This window comes from Trachypithecus francoisi, unplaced genomic scaffold (genome assembly GCF_009764315.1).
Source record: "Trachypithecus francoisi isolate TF-2019V2 unplaced genomic scaffold, Tfra_2.0 Lachesis_group21, whole genome shotgun sequence".
Taxonomy (NCBI): domain Eukaryota; kingdom Metazoa; phylum Chordata; class Mammalia; order Primates; family Cercopithecidae; genus Trachypithecus; species Trachypithecus francoisi.
Window position 1 is genome coordinate 20,810,512 of NW_022681467.1, and position 21,004 is coordinate 20,831,515.

Below are 21,004 nucleotides of genomic sequence, written 5' to 3' on the forward strand. Positions count from 1 at the left end.
AGCCTTTCGGGACTACTTAATGTTTTTACAATGAACATAAATTATTTTGATTAAAAGTGGGAAAAGCAGTGGCCTAGATAGTTCTTGACTTCTTCCTGAAGAAATGGTGGCATCCCCAGAGATCCTAATTGCACCATCTGAGCAGCACATATTGGGTGGGATTCTCTTGGATGTCTCCTTCATCCTTAATAGATCATCTACACCTTCATGTTTCCCTCCCCTGGGGTGTTTGCAAACTAAAATGAAAAGATGTTCTAATGTGCAAAGCCTCAACAAGGCGGATGCCAGGGGGAAGCTGGGGGGTGCCATACTGCATTGCACTCCAACTTCCAGCAGCTTTCCTCGTGAGCAGTGCCCAGTGTGTGTGTGTCTCTGTGTGTGTGTGTCTCTATGTGTGTGTGTGTGTGATTGGCCAGGCTGGCATTTAGTGCATTGCTGGGTTTTGTTTTCTCCCCTCCAGTGAGAAATCACTTTTCACCTTGGGCCCTCCAATCTCTCTTTAGGAAAGTATTTTGTTTTCTGCTGGGCTGCAATAGGAAAAAAGGCAGAGACATTGTACTCTGTGCCTGTGAGTACATGTTGAGCATTTCCCAGTATCTTGTATCAGGATATGTTAAGACAAGGGGTTGCAACTGCAGGTATATTATTTGTCATAATATAAGCCTTGACTTTGGATGGTTTCTTAGATCATGGTCCCCCAGAAGCAAACCCTGAGACAAGTATTTGAGAAGCAGTTTATGTGAAAGGTGATCCCAGGAAACACCAGCAGTGTCACCAGTGGGCAGTGCAAAAGGTAAAGGCAGCCAATAAAGGCTGCATTATCAGGCAGGTCACCGCTGTGACACCTAGGCATGATCCACAGAGGAAGTCTGGGAGGTAAATATGTGCCTCAGGGTCTGTCCACCTGAGAGGAGTGGGTGCTGGCCTGCTTTATTGTGAGTTGAATTGTGTCCCCAGAAAAAAATATGTTGAAGTCTCACCCCCTAATACATGTAAATGTGACCTGATTTGAAAACAGGGTGGTTGCAGATGTAATTAGTTAAGACGAGATCATACTGGAGCAGGATGGGCCCTTAATTCAGTATGACTGGTGTCCTGGTGAAGAACACCAGGTTGAGAGACAGACTCACAGGGAGAGAGCACCCACGTGCAGATGGAGGTGGCAATGGGAGATCTGCTGCTACAAGCCAAGGAAGGCCTGGAAGAAGCAAGGAAAGAAGAAGCAAGGATGAGGCAAGAAACCAGGAAGAAGCAAGGAATGATCCTCCTTTACAGGCTTTGAAGGGAGCACGGCCTTGCTAACACCTTGATTTTGGACTTCTGGCCTCCCGAACTGTAAGAGAATAAATTTCTGTTGTATTAGGCCATCCAGTTTGTGGTGATTTGTTATGGCAGCCCCAGAAAACTAGTACGATAGATATTTACTGACCCCCCTTGTCTGCTATAAGAGCTACCTCCTCCAGCAGCCTTCCCCTCCTCGCACCCCCATCACCCACCCAAAATCATTGTCCTTTGCAAACAGGCAGTCACGATCCAAGGGCCAGGAAAAAAACAAAAAAACAAAAAAACTGCAGGCAGAGAGAAACCTGTGTGCCCAGGTTTAGAAAAATTTGCCATCAGATTTATAGCACTGATGGGCTCCCCATATGACGAAGCAGCAATGCACCCGGAAAAGTATGTCACAGATGGTTCATCTAAAAAGAATCTGGTTAAGTAGCACAGGCAATTCTTCACTTAGCCAAGAGGAGGAGAACCAGGCCTTCCTTGACGGATAAAAGTCCTATGTGATTTTAAGTCTTATTTTTGCCATGGCTGGGGCTCAGTACACACCATCCCAAAATATGACTGGAGGAGACCACAATGTGTCACCCCAAAATATATCTCTTTGGCATATTTTCAGCTGGTTATTCAGAGAAACTGCAGACACAGGAATGGCTCTAAAAAGCTGTCCTTTTTAACAAGGAAATTTATCTAGAAAGGAAATCTACATTAGTAAAGTATCTGCATCAGGAAGAAGGCTGCTCAGAGGTGAGGATCTCAGAAGGAAAGCTAATCAGCAGCCAGGACGCCTTCCCTGCTCAGGAAAGTACACGGACTCTAGTGAACCTGACAGACGACCAGATGGCCGCTGGCCTCCGTACGCAGAAACAATTAAAGTACACAAAAGCCCATCATGAAGAAGAAAGACAGTAACAAAGATTCAAATGGCACGAAAAAGAATCTTCAGTTTGTTGGCATTAATGGAGGGTATGCAACAACTTCAAGTGATGATGTCGGCACAGATGAAAGCTATTCCTCTGAGTCAGATGATGAGTGTGATGTCACTGAGTAATATCCTCTTGAAGAAGAGGAGGTTGAAGACACTTGGGGAATGGCTGAAGGTCGCTATGCCATTAACATTGAAGGTTTCAAGTCTGCCAGGGTGGAAGATGAAATTCATTTTCAAGAATGCGAACCTGAGAAGGTGAAAATCAGAGAGAGGCATAAATTAAGTGAAAAGATGTTGTCTGCTTGCAACTTACTGAAAAATAATATAAATGACCCCAAAGCTTTGACCAGCAAAGATATGAGGTTCTGTCTGAACACCCTCCAGCACAAGTGGTTCTGCGTGTCCAGTCAGAAGTCAGCCATTTCAGCCACTCTGGGAGACTACAGAGCTGCTTTTGAGGCTACCTCCCTGGATGTCCTCTACTAGGTCATCAACTTGGCAGATGGAAACGGCAACACAGTCCTCTATTACAGCGTGTCCCACTCCAATTTTGAGATTGTGAAGCTGCTGTTGGACACCCGCATGTGTAACGTGGATCACCAGAACAAGGGACTATACCTTCATCATGCTGGCGGCCCTCACGGCTGTGGAAGCAGAGGACATGCAGGTTGGGGAACTCTGGCTGAAAGGATGTGAGCCCCAAAGTCAGTCAGCTGGGGCAGATGGCCTTCATGCTGGCAGTCAGTTACTGGGCAGATCGGCATGGTGTAGGGTCTGCTGGCCTGTGGGGCTGAGGTCAACCTCCGGGACAACAAAGGCTCCATGGCCCTCGTTGTGCCAGCAAGCACAGGCACATGGAGATCATCAAGCTGCTGCTGGCCCAGCTGGGCTGCAATGTCCACCTGGAGGACAACGATGGCAGCACCATGCTCTCGATCATTCTGGAAATGGGGCACAAAGGCATCACTGTTCTTCTGTATGCCTACATCAGCTTTGCAGAAGCCACTGGGCATCCCCTAGGCTTGGAATGAAGCCACGGAGTTTCATTTGATTGATTGTATGCAAATAGCCCTCCATTTTCATGCCACCATTAAGCTGCTAACTATTCCTGTTGGGATGACAGACGCTGAATGTATAGGTATTGTGCCTGAGCTCACCAGCACACAGAAGCATAAAGGCCAGGGCTAACAGCTGAAGCTTTTGCAGTGCAGGGACTGCCAGCCTGGGCCCGCATGCCTCCTTTCTGGCCATCTTCTCTCTACGGAGGGTGCACTTTAACCTACTCTGTGTTGCTGTTGAGTCTCTGCTCTGTGATGTACAGTCATAGGGAATTGTGAGCTGACCTTACCCAAAAGTACACCTTCTATTCCGTCTCTCCACTCCCAGACCACTACTACAGAGAAGTGTCAGGTTCTCATTGGCAGCATGTTTTAAAATTTTTCCACAAATATTTACGTTTACCAAATGTGGCACCATTAGAAAGCTCTTCCAAAACTCCATCCCAGCACAGTTTTGTTGATTTTCCTTTTGTCTCTTATTATTTTAAAGTAAGAAAGTTGGTCATCAGTAACTTCAGCCTGGGCCAGACAGAACTCTCAAAAAGTATGAAATTTACAAAAGAAAATATTTTCATTTGGTTTTATCTAGGTAGATGTAAATATGACTTTTTTTAAAAAAGATTATATGAAATTGGCACACTATTTTGTATTTCATACTAATTAAAGACATGAAGAACTACATGTAACATTATCATATTTTTGTTAATAATTGCACAACTCTGTTTCTAACGATAAAGTTTGAATTGTTTTTTCTATTCCTCCTTTTCTAACGATAAAGGAGGAATTGGCTATTTGCCGCTAGAGAAATACAGCGTAGTTCTCTGTATTTATGGATCCCTTTATACTGTGTCACATTTACTTTGGTCCTACATGTATTTAGATGTTTGAAGTGCCTTAGACTTTTGCCATGTTTTCAAAATCAAACTTCATTAAGATCTAAAAAAAAAAGAAGGCTGCTGGATCACTTTGATTACTTAAGAGATTTTATCTGCGTAACAACACAACCTTTATTTATCATACAATTCCTCCTGCTACCTTCCCATAACTGTGTCCCCCAGGAGCCACAAGCCCCCTATTCTCTTCTGTAGTTCAGGATGCTATAACAATTTCAATCATCTGGCCCTTCTGAGTGTTATATTTTGTGGGACTTCTGGGTCTATGCATGTAATTAAAATGTTTTTTTCTCCTGTTCATCTGCCTACTGTCAGTTTATTTCATAGACTTAATTATTCAACCTTTAGAGAGTAAAGAGAAGGTCTTACTCTCCTCTGCACCACCTTACAGAGAATAACTCTTTACCAAACTGTCAAAACAGTAGAAATCAACCAAGAAGAAGCCACCAAGGGTGAGGAATTAAATGACGGGTAAAAACAGGGAGAAGGGGAATTGTCCAACTGTCTTGTCATAACAAGCTGCAGGAATGATTTACAGCAGCAGCAAACATTTCCTCTGCCACTGATCTATACCAGGCACTGCTCTGTTTTGCATCAACTCTATCATCCTTGTAGCAACTCAATGAGACAAATATCTTATTTTATTGATGATCTTGAGGTTCAGAGAGGAAAAGTAACTTGCCCAAAGTCAGAGCTACTTAGTAACAGTCAGCAGAGTAAGAGCTCTATCTTTCTTTCTTTCTTTTTTTTTTTTTTTGAGACAGGACCTTACTCTGTCGCCTAGGCTGGAGTACAGTGGCATGATCTCAGCTCACTGCAGCCTCAACTTCCAGGGCTCAAGTGATCCTCCCTCCTTGGCCTCCTGAGTAGGGAGGGACTGATTATAGGTGCACAATACCATGCCTGGCCAATTTTTAAATTTTTTGTAGAGATGTGGTTTCGCCATGTTGCCCAGGCTGGTCTCGAACTCCTGAGCTCAAGCAAACCACCCTTCTTAGCCTCCCAAAGTACGGGGATTGCAAGTGTGAACCACCATGCCTAGCCTCTATTTTCTGAGAAAGAGTCTCACCCTGTCACCCAGGCTGGAGTGCAATGCCTGATCTCAGCTCACTGCAATCCAAGTAGCTGGGACCGCCACCGTGCCCGACTTTTTTTTTTTTTTGTATCTGTATTAGAGATGGAGTTTCACCATGTTGACCAGGCTGGTCTCAAACTCCTGACCTTGTGATCTGCCTGCCTCAGCCTCCCAAAGTGCTGGGATTACAGGTGTGAGCCACCGCGCCCAGCCACCTCTATCTTCTTAAGGAGTAGAAATCCCACAAGACCTGAGGAGCCAGGGATCTGTCTGGACAGGCCAGATGTTTTCACTTCCACCTCGGAATTCTTCCCCTCATCCAAGCCTTCTTCTAAGCCCTGAAAAATGAACTTTGGCTGTCTACTTCTAGAGCTCTTTACATAAAGGAATTTTTAAAGTAATATCGTATGATGGTTTTTGAAACAGGTTCTTCAAGCCCCTGTAATCTCTCTCAGCATGGGGGAGTAGATATCTTTTTCTAATCTATTTCTCTTTATATCCTGCACATTACTTCAAAAGGTTTGCTTTTTTATTCTATTATGCATCCAAAACCCAACAAATCCTAGGGCCATCTTCTGCAACTTACTTCAAAGAATACATTTGAAAAGTCACACTCCTCCCTCCTTGCCCAAAAGAAGCTGAGAACAATGAAGTTTTTGGTCTCAGGTGAGTCTTTTATTATTTCCAACTGAGACAAACATTTTTCCAAAGACAGTAGCACAGTCATTGTCACAAGCATGTTAATGTGTCTATTTTGCAGAAAAGAATATGCTACAAGTCATGCAATTCACATTTTCAATAACATTCTGGCAAAAATTAAAGACATTTCCAATTGTGTCAAACATTTAAGGAATAGTAAGTTCTACTTTCTGCCCTTGGGTAGATAAATGGTGTCTTCTCAGTGAAGTGGTGAAAAACAGATCATGTGAGGGCTGCTTCTTAACAGTGCCCTCTGCTCCAGTGACAGTCAGCCCCTTTGGCTGAATTTCTCAGCTATCTTCTGTAGTTCCAAATCCATTGCAGCCAAGTTTTCAAGTTCTTTTTTCTGGAAAATACAGAAAAGTGGAGGCATGAGGTCCTGAACCAATTTATTTTGCTGTAGTTGGATGAAGTATGAATGGAAAGGGGAATTTTAGGCATGTTGGAAGCTACATTAGTCAACCTACATCAGTAACTCTCAAAGTGTGGTCCCCTGACCGGTAGCATCAGCCAGGAACTTGTCAGAAATGTAGACTTTGGGGTCTCACCTGCGACCTACTAAATGAGAAACTCTGGGGGCTAGGAATCCCTCATGACCCCGATGTACATTCAACTTTAAGAAGGACAACCTACATAATCAATATTAGGAAAAAAACATCGTTTGGGTAGGTACAGCTCAAACAGTGTTACCTCTCCCAGATATAAATTTCTGATGGCAGTAGGGCATGAAATAATAAAGATAGTAAACTAAATAGCCAAGCAAGTAAACTTCTCTATCACCTACTCTCCCTCCCTCAGGGACAGAGTGATGAACAGACAGATGACCAAGGGGAAGTTACCAGAACAGTAGTTGTCAACCTTGGCTGAACGCTGCAATCATCTGGAAGCCTTAAAATATTCTGATGATCAGGCAGCACCCCAGGCACTAAGTAGACAGAATCTCTAACAGTAATTTTTCATGCTCTCCAGGTGACCCCAGTGTACAGACAAGGTTGAGAAGCAATGCAACCGAATGAGGTGGGCAAGGATGTGGACGATGGCTAAAGGTAGGTGGAAACCGACCCCCAAGGTGGCCTCCACTCCGTTACTAGGTCATCATTTTCATAGTGATTAATTCCCACCAATTTCTCCCCATTAATATCGGATAGTCTTGAACATAATGTGCTAACATTGACCAAAGTAAATAATTTTAAACAGAAGCCCCACACTGTACCTCGTCCTCTGTCAGGACTGTCTGGTCAGCCCTGTCCTTTTCATTTTCTGCCTCCTGGCGGGTGCTTATCGGCTCCTCAGAATCATAAAAGTCTGGAAACTCGGCTGACTTCTTCCTGTAGTGAAGGAGCTGGTCCAGTTGGGCCACCCTGTCATACTGCCTTTTCAGGTCTAGCTTGGGGACCCTGGCGAGGTTTCTCTTCTCATACCCCCAGTTCACATCCTCCGAGAAGGGCTTTTTCTCCCACCAGTCATAGTTGTATTCTGGGAAGAAATTCTTCTCATTCAAGGTCAGCTCATTTTCCTCTTCACCCTCGAGAAAATTGTCATCCATGTTGTCTCTTCTTTCAAAATGGCTGCTCTTCCACTGGAGAGGGTCATAGTATGGGTTAAACAGTTCCCCTAATCTCTTCCTCTTTTCAGCTGTGTGATGGGAGCCATATTGTTTACCTTGAAACCTAGCTTCCTCCCTGTTTTCTTTAGTGTCCTGCAGGTCTCCCTGCTGCTGCCACTTCCCTTGGGCTCCTTCCTCACCATAGTTGAGGTAATTTCTGTCCAACTCTTTCCACGCACCTTGTGGACGCCTCCTTGCCTTGTCCATCTGGCTTTCTTGGACACGGTGGTGTCCTTCACCCAAGAACCTTTTCTCTTCTCTGGCGTCAGACATGAAATAGGCACGTGGCTCCCCTCCCCTGCCTCTGTGATGGCGTCCCTTTCCCCGCTCATGGCCCCTCTCTTCCTCACTTTCTTCACCATATCCATGTGCCATCCTATCAAGCTCTAAGCTGGGGTAGTTTCTCTTGTCCTCCTCATCCCAACTCTCCTCACTCTGAGGTCTTGGAGCCCTGTATTCCTCACTTCCTCTGTCCCTATAGCGCTCCCCCTCCAGGTCCTCTGGGGCCTGGACGCCTGGATAACTCTTTATTTCTTCTCCATATTCGGGTTCTTCCTCTGAAGCCCTGTAGTGGGTTGAATGGTGGTCCCTCTTTTCCCCTAAACTGGCCATGCCGACGTTTGACTCCTCAGATTCCTCCAGGGAGTGTCTGTTTTCCTCAGAGGGAAGACTCCCTCCTTGAGAGGACCTGTCAGGCCTGCTCCTCCCGTGGTGGTGTCTGGGCCTCATGCGTCGTTTGTCCACCTCAGAGGTGGCATCTTCCTCACCTTCCTCAGATTCTTCCTGACTTCGGGGTTGGCCTTTAGACTCCTGGGGGTGTTTCTCCTGGCTCCTTGCCTCTTCTCCACTCTCCTGGCTACTCTTCTCCTGGCTATGTGTCTTCTCCTCAGCGCGCCCGGCAGCATGTGTTTCAGATCTGGCCACTAACTCCTCTTTTTTTATAGCTGAAGCCTGGTTTCTTTCATTGAGGAAAGCGTTTTGTGTCTCTCCTGGCTCTTCAAGGTGTTTCTCTTCACTGCCATCTTCCCCTTGCTCCCCTTTTTGATAGTTCTCTCCCTCATCCTCCTCCTCCTCATCCTCTCTCTTGCTATTCTCAGAATGGCGTGTCTTTGCTTCTTCGGAGACTTGGCTGTTGGAGGGATAGAGGCTCCGCTGGGGCTCATCCACTCGCTCTTGGCTGTGCCCGCCTCCCTCTGCCCATTCCTCTGTGTCTGCCTTTGTTGGGCCTTGGGTGTCCTCCTCCCCTGGGGCTCCTGCCTCCTCCCTGCTGGAGGACCTGTGGGCTTCCGAGACATCATCTGGGTCTCTTAACAATCTTACTTCAAACTTTGTGTTTTCATTTTCAGTTGTTTCTTTGTCTTTGACGTCTTTTCTACCTATAATGAAAATGAAGAGTAGGTATAACTTCAGAATTGCTTGTGGTTCGACAAGCACCAGCCTTAGTAATCACTACAAATCCTGATGACACTGAAAATTGCTTGGATAATTATTTAAATTAATGAAGAATCTACTCAGATTCCTTTTGAAAGTAAATGCTATGAAAGCACCTCGACTGTGTTTAAATCTAGTAATAAACTGTCTATATTTTTATGTCTTCATAATACCCAGCCAGCTTCTCTCATTGGTACTGCCAGTGATCAAACTGAAATCCAGATATGGATTTATGAAATATTAGAATTTGGAAGCAGAAAACATCTTAGAATTCATCTAATCCAGTCCAACCTCTTCTTTTTGCAGACATTGAGACTCAGCATGGTATAATCCAAGACCATTCTTTCCGTATTTTCTTCACATAGGAGTTAAAAAGTTGGCATTATGTGAATAGCTCTAACAATTATCCAGCTAGATAGCTAACTAGCCAAAATAAGAAATATCAAGATTCAAAGGAGGATTTAAACATTTGAAATGATTAGTTTATATCAGACTTTATTATACAATCAACTGTAGACTCAACCTAGCAGTATGTGATCTGTAACTTAGTAGCTGGTGATAAGGGTGTACATTTCTTGCCTAAGAAAACTACACATCAGTGGAAAGGGCTATTTCTTTTTTCACTCAGGTTCCATGTACCCAACATGTTCTCAGATGTTGGGAAGAAACTTCAGCACAGTGAGTTATCTTTGTGTTTCCCGAGTCAGAGTACATGGTATAACTGATATTTTAATTGAATGCTGTTCTTGTCCACCTTTTCCAAATATCAATAGCTCCTTTACTAAACCCTCCTTAACTCAAGGGCACCCCAGGAAAGGAGATAGGCAGTTAGCACTTTCTCAGTTGTTAGCTGGGAGGGCTTGGATTTCAACCTATGTCACAGAGTTTAGATAAAATGCCTGAAGCCAAGGCCACTGACAGCTTTGGGTCTACACTGCAGGCACCGTATGCCCAAGTGCTGCTGAGCACTTCAAATGTGGCTGGTTCGATCTGAGATATGCTATATATGTAAGATACACATCAGACTTCTGAGAATAAAGAATAATGTGAAATAATCTCAACAATTTTTATATCATTATATGTTGAAATAATATTTTGGATGTATTGGATAATATATATTTCAAATAGATCAGATATATAAAATTATATATCAGGAAAAAATTGGATAAAAATAAAATATATTATTGAAATTAATTCCACCTGTCTCTTTTTACTTTTTAAATGTGGCTACTATAAAATTTGAAATTATATTTGTGGCTCACATTATATTTCTATTGGGTGGCACTGATAAGTCATTTTAAAATGATATTTGCAAAATGGAAAAAATTATTTGTTTTGTAAAAATGTCCAAGAAATAGTGGACTCCCCGTACCTCTCTGTTTAAAGCCCAGTCTGGCACGATAATAATATTCTCATGTTTATGAGGCAATGAAAATGTCCCTGGCCTTTTCCAGACATCTGAGGGAAGGCCCATCTGTCATCAGTCTCTTTGCCTCTTAAAAGCCAGTGGTGGTTGGTATGGCACTGGGGCATGGCTTTCCGGATGGGCACAGGGAAGCATGTGGCTCTGGGCAGTGCTATTGACTAAATGTTTGTGTGATTCCAAAATGTTGAAGCCCTCATCCTCAATGTGACAGCATGTGGAGGTGGGGCCTCTGACAGGTAATAGGTCATCAGGGTACAGCCCTTACAATGGGATTAGTGCCCTAGGAAAGGAGATATGAGAAAGAGATGATTTCTGTCTCCACCAGATGAGGATACAGTGACAGAAGGCAGCCGTCTACAAGCCAGGAAGTGGGCCCTCATCAGACACTCTGACCTTGGACTTCCAACTGCTATAACTGTGAAAAATGAATGTTGGTTGTTTAAGCCATCCAATCTATGGTATTTGATATAGCAGCCCGAGCTGACTAAGACAGACACATACTGATGTCATTCTGAGCATCAGTTGAAATAGAGTTGATCAGACAAGATCTCAGCCTCCAGGGGCAGAGTCACTGTGGCCCCTTTCCTACTGCCTACTGGTTTGTGAATCTTAAGTGTTAGGAACAGAAGTATTTTTATTTTTTCCCAATTAAATATGTACTGCCTGAGCAGCCTGTGCCTGAGGCTTAATTCTTCCTACTAAATTTAGCTTTAAGTCCCTGCAGGTGAGCCTGGAAGAGGGCTGTGATTAGCAGCACACATTCACTGTCAATCTGTAAAATCAAGGTATGAAGCTCACGCTTACTTTCAAACAAAAACAGGGAAATGCATCTGTCATGCTGTAAGGATGACCAGCTCAACCCGAGTCAAAGAGATTCTTGTACCTGTTAAGAAATTAGACTATGTGTTCCCTGAGGTCTCTTAAATCCATAAAACAATGATTCTGTCCCACTCCCCAAATACTCATTTGCTTAGTGAGTATATGCTGACTCAGAGACATGCAAGTAGGAGTGGGAGTGGAGATGGGCGTGGGGTGGAACAGAGGCTGTATAAAGGCATTCATCTAACCAGTCGGGCAAAAGCTCCTCCAGTCTTCTGATCAGTTTAGGACACACCAACAAGAGAGAGAAAACTAGAATAGGATAAAAGTTGCAAACTGGTGCCTCACAGGTGAATTCTGTTTGACCTAGACAGCAGTTTTAGTACATTTGAATTCAGAGGCAATACAAAAATACCAGGAGATGTCTTTTAAAAATCAAAATTTTAACTTCTTTTGAAAAATCCCAAGATCTGACAACGCAGCCTGTATTTCTCCATAATGGGATTAGAGCTGAGAATTATCTGCTCCCCCTCAGAAAAGGCAGGTGCCCTCCAGTCTGTGAGTCACTTCCTGTCCTGCCTTACTCCTTTGTGTGATTTGTCTGTCTAGCCCTGGCTGGTGTTTAAGGCTCAACCACAGAGGAGCTCTTAAACCTTCTCCATCTCAGCATTCTGTCACTCTCTGGGTATAACATCTCCAGGATCCTTAGATACATAGGTCATTTGATTTTTCCCAGTTTCCCTATGCCTCTCTCAACAGACATCAAAAGACCTCAGGGCATAATCAGGGCTGGAGCAGAGGCTAGAGTTACTATGCCATAATCTAAGGGCTAAGATCCTGGCAGGCAGGCACAGGCAACTTTTCCTAAGCAATTGTGGTTCTTTGGTGACCTGATAGGACAGACCCCTCACTTTTGCATTGGTCTAGTAAACAAAGGAAGGGAAAGGGAGATACCAAGATGGGTTTGCCAAAAGGAGCGGCCTTTACTCTCTGCCTAGTGACCCACTCTGCTCTTACTTCCTGTAACTTCTGGAAAAAAGAAGTTGGAAAGAAACTCAGAAAGAGGTATGTGGGATGGAAGTGGTAGGAAAGCTTCCATCCACTGTTGCTGGGGTCCCTAAAGGCTCAGGCCTCCATAGCTACCATTGTTACCCTGAAGCCTCCGAAGGCAGATTGAGTTAATTCAGGTTACTCTTCTTCTTCTTTTTTTTAGACAGAGTCTTTCTCTGTCACCCAGGCTGGAGTGTAGTGGGGCGATCTCATCTCACTGCAACCTCCGCCTCCCAGGTTCAAGCGATTCTCCTGCCTCAGCCTCCTGAGTAGCTGGGACTACAGGCACATGTCACCACACCCGGCTAATTTTTTGTATTTTTAGTAGAGACAGGGTTTCACCGTGTTAGCCAGGATGGTCTCGATCTCCTGACCTCGTGATTTGCCTGCCGCAGCCTCCCAAAGTGCTGGGATTACAGGTGTGGGCCACTGCGCCCGGCCTCAGGTTACTCTTCTGGCCAATCGCTATTTGCTTTTTTACCATTTCATGCATGAGGGTTCATGTGTAGCTATAGCAAGAGAGTCTTGTCTGGCAATGGAAGGTGGGTTTTTTTGTTTTTTGTTTTGTTTGTTTATATTTGATGGAGTCTCACTCTGCCACCCAGGCTGCACCCAGGTTGGAGTGCAATGCTGTGATCTCAGTTCACTGCAACCTCTGCTTCCCAGGTTCTAGTGATTCTCCTTCCTCAGCCTCCTGAGTAGCTGGGATTACAGGTGCCCACCATCACACCCAGCTAGTTGTTGTATTTTTAGAAGAGATGGGGTTTCACCATGTTGGCTAGCCTGGTGGCAATGAGAGACTTTTTTTTTTTTTTTTAGACCGAGCCTTACTCTTGTTGCCTGGGCTGGAGTGCAATGGCACAGTCTTGGCTCACTGCAATCTCTGCCTCCTGGGTTCAAGCGATTCTCCTGTCTCGGCCTCCCGAGTAGTGGGATTACAGGCACTTGCCACCATACCTGGTTTGTTTATTTATTTATTTATTTATTTGCATTTTTAGTAGAGACAGGGTTTCACCATGTTGGCCAGGCTGGTCTTGAACTCCTGACCTCAGGTGATCCACCTGCCTCAGCCTCCCAAAGTGCTGGGATTACAGGCGTGAGCCACTGCGCCCACCTGAAAGATTTTTAAAGGTGAAAAAATAAGATAAAATCTACTGTTTACAGCCTGACTAAAAGTTTAAAAGCAGAGGACAGTATTGAAGAGGGCAGTGTTTTCCGGATTTGTTTGAATCAGTTTGGCTTCATGCATAATAGAGACTGCACAGTTTTGTAAAATTGACCTCATAATGTCAATTTCAAATGGGTACTGCTTATATCACTGTTCAAATTTTATTTTCGGCAGAAATGGTTTCATATTGAGAACACTTCACAGGCTGGACTTAGAAAGCAATTAGTCTGCCTCACTGGAATGCACTGCCTCTACCTGAAACCCTTCCAGTTCTCAGGCCTGGAACTCCTGGTACCATTTGGTGGTACCTTCTATTCTGGTAAGCTGTGCATTAAAATATTTTAGCTAATTTGTTGTGTAAATAGGCCAGAAGTTTAAAGTCACCTTTCTAAGATTCCTGCTTCTCAAAATCCAAAATCCTGTTCTAAAAATCCAAAATATGGAACTAAGGAATTTAAGAATGGATAGACATCTGAAAGACTATCATTGAGTTCAACTCCTTCATTTTACTTTGAGGAAATACACCTAGAGAGACAAAGGGTCTTTCCCATAGTCACACAGCTGCGAAGTGGTAAAGCAGGAACTAGGAGTCATATCTTCTGTCTCCCAGATACTGGCTCAGTCAATCAACACTCTTCCTAGTGCATTACGCCCCCAGGCCATTTGTAGAAAAAGAGGAAGGTGATGTGGAGGGAGTAGGAACAAGGAGCACTGCAGCAACAAAGATCTGCCTGCAGTGTGGGACACTTACTCTTCTTCAGGACTTGGCGGCACTCAGGGGTGATGGGCGGAGTGCTGGACTTCGACAAGGCATTTGAGAGGACCTCAATGATGCAGCGAGTCACCTGGGGGAAAACCCGAAAGCAGGTTGGAGAAGCTGGTGTCATTGGATGACAGACTACTCAACCCCGAGCTGCTGTCAAGGAAGGCTTGACTACGTGACCTGCGCTGATGCAGTATTCTTAGGGCAGAGATACAGATTTACAGGAACAGAATGAAATCTTCCAAACCTCTAACAGAACAATGCAAGAAGGCACTGATTAGGGATTATCTGGAGAAGGGGACTAGACATCTGTTTCTGAACCAATGGCGCAGCTATCCTCAGGGGCGCTAAACCATCCTGACAGGAGGTAGGAGCTCACTGCAGGAGGGGCATCCCTTGCCCACATTCTGTCAGCGACGAAAATGTGGCTTTGTAAGATTAGGTCATGCGTGTGTTTGGTTTGGTGTAATAGGGACTGGGAGAATCTAGAGTCTAGATACAAGTCTAGATTCTAAGATTGACATTGCAACTTACCATTTCTTCATTGTGGTTCCTGTTATCCGCTGGCATGGAACTGACAGCTTTCAAGGAGAAAAAGAATGGAAAATGACTTGAGTTGGGTTTTGGAAGCAGTGTGACCCCAAACTCACAAAATCACCCCACATTAGTTGTTGTTTTTCCCCTGGCAATGTCTTAAATATATTTGGAAACAAATGTTATTTTAGATCCGGTATAAATCAAATCTAGACCACAGACAAGGAGGGGTCTTCTGGGGTACCAGAAATATCCCTTTTTAAAATCTCAATGCTGGTTACATAGGTGTGCTTATTAAGCGTATACTCATGATCTGTTCAATTTTCTATATATTTTACTTCAATTAAAAGTTTAAACTAGGGCCAGGCGCGGTGGCTCACGCCTGTAATCCCAGCACTTTGGGAGGCCAAGGCTGGTGGATCACGAGGTCAGGAGATCGAGACCATCCTGGCTAACATGGTGAAACCCCATCTCTACTAAAAATACAAAAAATTAGCCAGGCATGGTGGCATGCACCTGTAGTCCCAGCTACTCGGGAGGCTGAGGCAGGAGAATTGCATGAACCTGGGAGGCGGAGGTTGCAGTGAGCCAAGATCGTGCCACTGCACTCCAGCCTGGGCGACAGGGCGAGACTCCGTCTCAAAAAGAAAAAAAAAAAGTTTAAACCAAACTAAGTCTAATAAAACAAGAATGCCCTCCTTGATCTTCTCTGCCTACTCCAAATGGGTAAAGATCTGTGGCTCTCTCTCCCTATCTCTGTTTCCAAAAATATATCCTCCCAAAACTTATTTCCTTGACAAAAACATGGTTATGGGTGTCTTCCATAATTAATTACCTCATTTTTTACCTGCAAGGCCTTTGCCTGAACAAGCTCGTTTGTGCATCCATATCAACATTGTGTTTCTCTTCCTCCACACTGTTTGCAACCATGTAAAGAACATGGCAGATATCTAACCCTCCTAGTATAGCATCAAGTCCATAATATATGCAAATTGGTGTTTAACCATTGGTTTATAAGAATATTTTAAAAGAAATTTTTTAATTTATTTCAATAAAATTTCATGGGATTCTGCCTATCTTACAACAGTGTTTGAAGTTGCTTTGTCTTCTTAGAAAATGCTTCAGGTAATTTTAATTTTCCAGTGCCATTTTTTTTCTCTCTCAAAGCTGCTTTGATTATCTTTTCACTTTGACTTTGTTCTAAGCCCTTTCTATTAGAACAGCCCAAAGCATTTACATATAAGTCCATCTCCACAGTTCTCCTGGCATTCCCTGTAGCAGGCAGCTGAGCAGGAGAAGCTCAGTGCAGAAAATTATTTTAAGTCCCTGAGAAGAGAGTAGAGCTAGCTGGGGCAAGTTCTCAGATATCAGACATGAAAGCTATTCAAATGCAGCAACACAACCTTTCCTTGCAGAATGCAAGGAAAGCCTCTTTAAACATTCCCCACCCCCTATCAATTACATATCATGGGGCTCAACCTGGAAATAAAACACCTATTCATTTACTTTACTAAATTTTTCTTTTCAAAGGATGATCTGGGATCACTTCAATTGTTTCAGGAAGCCCAAAGTTATGCAGTCCATTAGAATCATTAAAAAATATTTGAGAAGTAGCTAACGAGCTAAGAGGACCCCAAGTTTTTCCTGAAATGCTTATCAGGCAAGATCCAGTTGGCCCACTTTTGGTACCCAAGGTCCAATATACTCAACTGCTCTTTCATCCTCCAAATGGCTATTTGAGAACACACCCACTTCAGCACTTTCTCTTTCCACCGGAAATCTGTAATTTCCTCTGGAAATAAATGACTATGAGAGAATAACTCCCCTAATAAATCAGATGACTTTTAAAAAAATCCTGCTTTACTAAGCCTTCTTGATAATGCAGTTTCTTGCTAATACTTCCCCCCCTTTTTTTTTTTACAAATGTAAAATAGATGTTTTTATTAACTACTGGTATTGCCAAAGTATTAATAGCTACCAGATTTGGGGGCAGAGAAAGATTTTTCTTTTATTACTCTAGACAACTTGTAGCTTAGGTTTGTATTTATGAAACCGTTGTTTCTCTGACTGAGGCTCTTCAGATCCTTTTTGATGGAAAAAAAAAACTAGGGTCTGCTTTGGAACATACATTATACATCTTGGTGAGATATCTAGGTGCTTCTGTATTTTTCCAGTAAAATTTGTGACAACAAGGTAATAGCCGAAGGCGTGTTGTTATCCTTAAAGTAGTTCAGCTTACTTTTGTATGTAGTAAGATTCAGGTGGCACAACAGAAAACCTAATGCTCTCTGTCTGCAGGGATATAAGAAAAAAAAAGAAAACCTAGTGCTCGTGTTAAAAATAAAGCAATCAAATGGTACAAAAATTATCAAATAATGTGGTAAATCTGAGAGTAACTTCTGATGTATTAATATCTAAGACTATTAAGGTTTGATACCAGATAGAAAATATAGCTGTAAAATAAGTTCAACAAGCTCTTCTGAATTTAGAAATCATTTTCCCGGCCAGGTGCAGTGGCTTGTGCCTGTAATCCCAACACTTTGGGAATCCGAGGCGGGAAGATTACCTGAGGTCAGGAGTTCGAGACCAGCCTGGCCAACATGGTGAAACCCCATCTCTACTGAATATACAAAAAGCTGGGTGTGGTGACCCACACCTGTAATCCCAGCTACTCAGGAGGCTGAGGCAGGAGAACTGCTTGAGCCTGGGAGATGGAGGTTGCAGTGAGCTGAGATGGCACCATTGCACTCTAGCCTGGCCAACAGAGCAAGACTCTGTCTAAAAATAATAATAATAATAAAATAAAATAAAAAAGATAAAACATTTTACCTAGAATAATATGGATATCATTTTACTACTTCCCTTATATTAATTTTTAGAGTGCACAATAGCTTCCATAGGAGGTTGTGCATCTCCTTTCAGAAGTTCTTAAGGATAAGTGAATGAGCTAGATGGTTTCTTGAGGCTTCCCCCAGCCCTGTAATTTTGCAAATAACCAGCTCTACTTGAAGGCTAACATGTCTCATTGCCAGAGGCTGCGGGGAGGTGGGAATGGAGAGGTACTTGCCAATGGGTTTGTGGTATCTTTCTGGGGTGATGAAAATGTTCTGAAATTTGATAGTGGTAATAGTTGCACAATCTGCAAATATACCAAAAACCACTGAATTATATGCTTTAAAAGAGTGGATTATATGATATACAAATTATAGCTCAATTTTTAAAAAGATTATGTCTTCATTTTAGCTGCTATTAAAATATAAACTTTTATTTAAAATACTCTGTTACATAAGAGATCTGTAAGTATTGTACCACAATAGTTAAATCATTCCCACAAATGTCACTGTTTTTGTGGTCTACAGCCACCCAAGCAAAGCAATTCTTTTCTGAAAGTATTTTGACCAGAAATAATTCTAAATATTCATTTGATTTTCTTTAATGAAATTGAGAACATTTATTGACAATTTGTAAGAATGACAAGAATTTTAGCAAATTCTGAATGTATATAATTACGACTGGCTTTCATTTTGTCTCTGCCTTTTGGATCTAGTAATTGCTGCCAATAAAAGCTTCATATTCATAGATGGCAATATCTCAATTCTAGGTAGGAGTCTCAACCTGATATGAACAATTTTCTAAATCATTAAAACACCTGAAGAAAACCTGTAGTTTAATTTGGTGCTAGTATACTTACTTCTCAATAGTCTCAATATCTCAATACCCATAGGTGGCTCTACTTCAACACACACACACACGCACACACACACACACTTCAGATCTTCAGAGATGATTTGTTTGAGATTCAGGGTAGTTTGAAAGATTAATCCTACAATCTTCCATACAAAAAGGGAAACAGTCAAATATCTACTACTTAAAATTCTATCCTCCTAAATTGACAAGGACATTTTGTTTTTTTTACTACTCCAAAGGTACTTTTGTGGTTATTTTGTACTCTAATAATTTTCCTGGAGTACAGAAGTCAAAATACTGCGGTTTCCATTCATAACTAAAAAATGAGGGGCACATGTTCTCAGGACTGCTGAGGCTTTCACAGGTTAAAAAAAATAATTCCTTTGAGTGTGAAATTAGAAATTACCTGTCCCTAGAGATGGAAATACAAAATAGAGAAACATATTAAACTTGTACATACATGAGCACACACACACACACACATTATATATGGACATGTTAAGAAAAGAGATATTTCTTACATACATATGGGACTCACTTTTATCTCATCATACTTACATGACAATAACAATAATAAGGGAAATTATGCAGGCACTAAATAACATCATACATGTACTCCTGCTTCTCCGTAGTCGCCTGGCTTTAAAAAGCCAAACAGATACAGAATCAGACAACAGGGTTTCTCTAGACGGGCAGAGAGAGTGTGACATCTTAGAAGCGAATACAAAATGTGGGGTTTCCTTGGAGGTATGGCACGTTTTCTTCCTTCCTATCTAGAGGAAAACTCAGATACAAAAAGAATGAGGCTCCCTTGTTTGGGCTAAGAAGCCCTCTAGCTTTTTCCAAGTCAAACGGGTGGGAGGAGTTGAAGGAAAACACCCAGGGAGGAGAAGAAACGAAGCAAGAGAGAAACCTTCCCCTCAACCCCCCTCTCTCCCGGGATCCGCCAGCCTGGCTGCGGGAGCGGCGGGGAAGAGCGAGGCTGGCGCTGTCCGCGGTGCTGACCGGCCCGCCGCGCCCACTCACCCGCCAGCCCCACGGCTCCCAGGAGGCTGAGAAGCAGCGCTGGCTGCATGGCCCCGCTCGCCGGCCCCTGTGCGGAGAGGAAGATGGCGGCTGGACCGGAGAAGCGAGGCGCAGGAGGAAGGCGCGATGGAGCAGCCCCGGGAAACCAGCGTGCCTCCTGGTCCCCGCGGTGTGGCGCGGCTGGCGCAGGCCACGTTCTTTTAAAGGGCAGGCGGGGGCCGCAGGGCCGGGAGGGGCGGGCAGCCAGGAGTGGGCGCCCCCTAGCTCAGCCCTGACGTCACGAAGCAGCACCCCCAGGCGGCGACGCAAATGGGCGGAAATTTACGCCAGTCCAGTCGCCTGGTGGGCAGGGTCTGGAGCGGGGGCGGGGGGAAAGGCGAGCCAAAGAATGGAGGGGCGAGGGGAGTAGTGCAGATCTGAGACGGTGGGGAAGGCGGGAGGTCCCGCTTAGATTGCCTCAGCCCACTCCCCATCTTCCTCCACACACCTTCAAATCTAAAACCGTGTGTTTGAGACTGTACGCATGTGTGTAGTTGTGCTGAGATGTGTTCATGACGAAGTCTGTTTGTGTCTCCTCGACCTAGCTGAGGAAAAGACTCCTGCTAACGAGAGAGAACTAAATGGTTGGTCAGGGAAAGTGGAAAAGACAGTGATAGTTTTAAAAGTTAAAAGTGCAGCCGGAGAATATGGGACCTGCTGTTCCCTCAAACTTTTCTTTTTGTCTTTATATCTATCTACCTATCCGTGATTCTATCTCCTATTCATGACTCTCTGTCTTTCTTCCTCCTCCCTCTCTGAATACAAAACATATACACGGTGAAAAAAAAATCAGACGGTACAAAAGATTTACTATAAAAGTCTCCCTTTCCTCTTTGTTTCCAGTTCTCAGGTTCCTCAATTCCTCTTTTCATCAACACAACTTTACTACTCTCTATAATTTAGGTTTGACTTATTTTGGAACATATACAGTTGCATCTTCTTTTGAATGATGTATTACATTGAATGGATACAATAGAATGTATTTAAACAGCTCCTTTTCTAATGAGTATTTATTCGGGTTGTTACCCTTTGGTCTTTAATTACTCCTTTACAACATAGCCTTAGTCTCATGGGTGGGTCTTGTAATAACCTGCTGGTAAGAAATAGTCAATACTACAAACCCTGTGTGCATCCTCTCTTGCTTTCAAATTGAGACAGTAAAGTATTTTTGTTATTATGTGTGAGAAAAAGGTGAAAGCATCTTCCAGAATATTTTTGATGTGGGTTCCCTCAGCCTAATGAGCAATTGGGAAGAAGCAGCAGGCAGGTGACCTGCACAGAAGAGGAATAACACAGGCTTTGTGGAACGGAGTGAGACTTCACTGGGCTCTCTTCATTCAGGGAATGAAGATGTCTGCATGCACAGCTCAAGCGAGGTATCAGTTTAGTTTTCTTGAAAATTAATGAGGTTCAAATTCTTTTTGTATGTGCTAGGTGAATGGCTACATCTTCCTGAAAAAGCTGGAAAGTATTTCACCAAGATCACAGCCACAGAATAATTAAAAGAATAGTCTTAAAAAG

The 21,004-nt window shown here is 43.4% G+C and overlaps 1 protein-coding gene and 1 pseudogene across 2 annotated transcripts; one reads left to right on the forward strand and one right to left on the reverse strand.

Moving 5' to 3' along the window:
- The first annotated feature begins 1,633 nt into the window (after positions 1 to 1,633).
- LOC117069091 lies at positions 1,634 to 3,240 on the forward strand (annotated as a pseudogene).
- Positions 3,241 to 5,888: 2,648 nt separating this feature from the next.
- On the reverse strand, positions 5,889 to 19,799 carry CHGB (chromogranin B). Of its 2 annotated transcripts, none has more exons than XM_033185672.1 (5): positions 19,445 to 19,799; positions 14,732 to 14,778; positions 14,186 to 14,279; positions 7,148 to 8,916; positions 5,889 to 6,280 (listed from the first exon to the last, which is right to left on the reverse strand). In XM_033185672.1, the coding sequence occupies exons 1-5, from the start codon at positions 19,491 to 19,493 to the stop codon at positions 6,203 to 6,205; spliced, it is 2,037 nt and encodes a 678-aa protein (XP_033041563.1). In that variant the 5' UTR covers positions 19,494 to 19,799; the 3' UTR covers positions 5,889 to 6,202. The 2 variants fall into 2 exon arrangements, with proteins under 2 accessions (XP_033041563.1, XP_033041564.1); XM_033185673.1 differs by lacking the exon at positions 19,445 to 19,799 and adding an exon at positions 18,977 to 19,099.
- Positions 19,800 to 21,004: the final 1,205 nt, after the last annotated feature.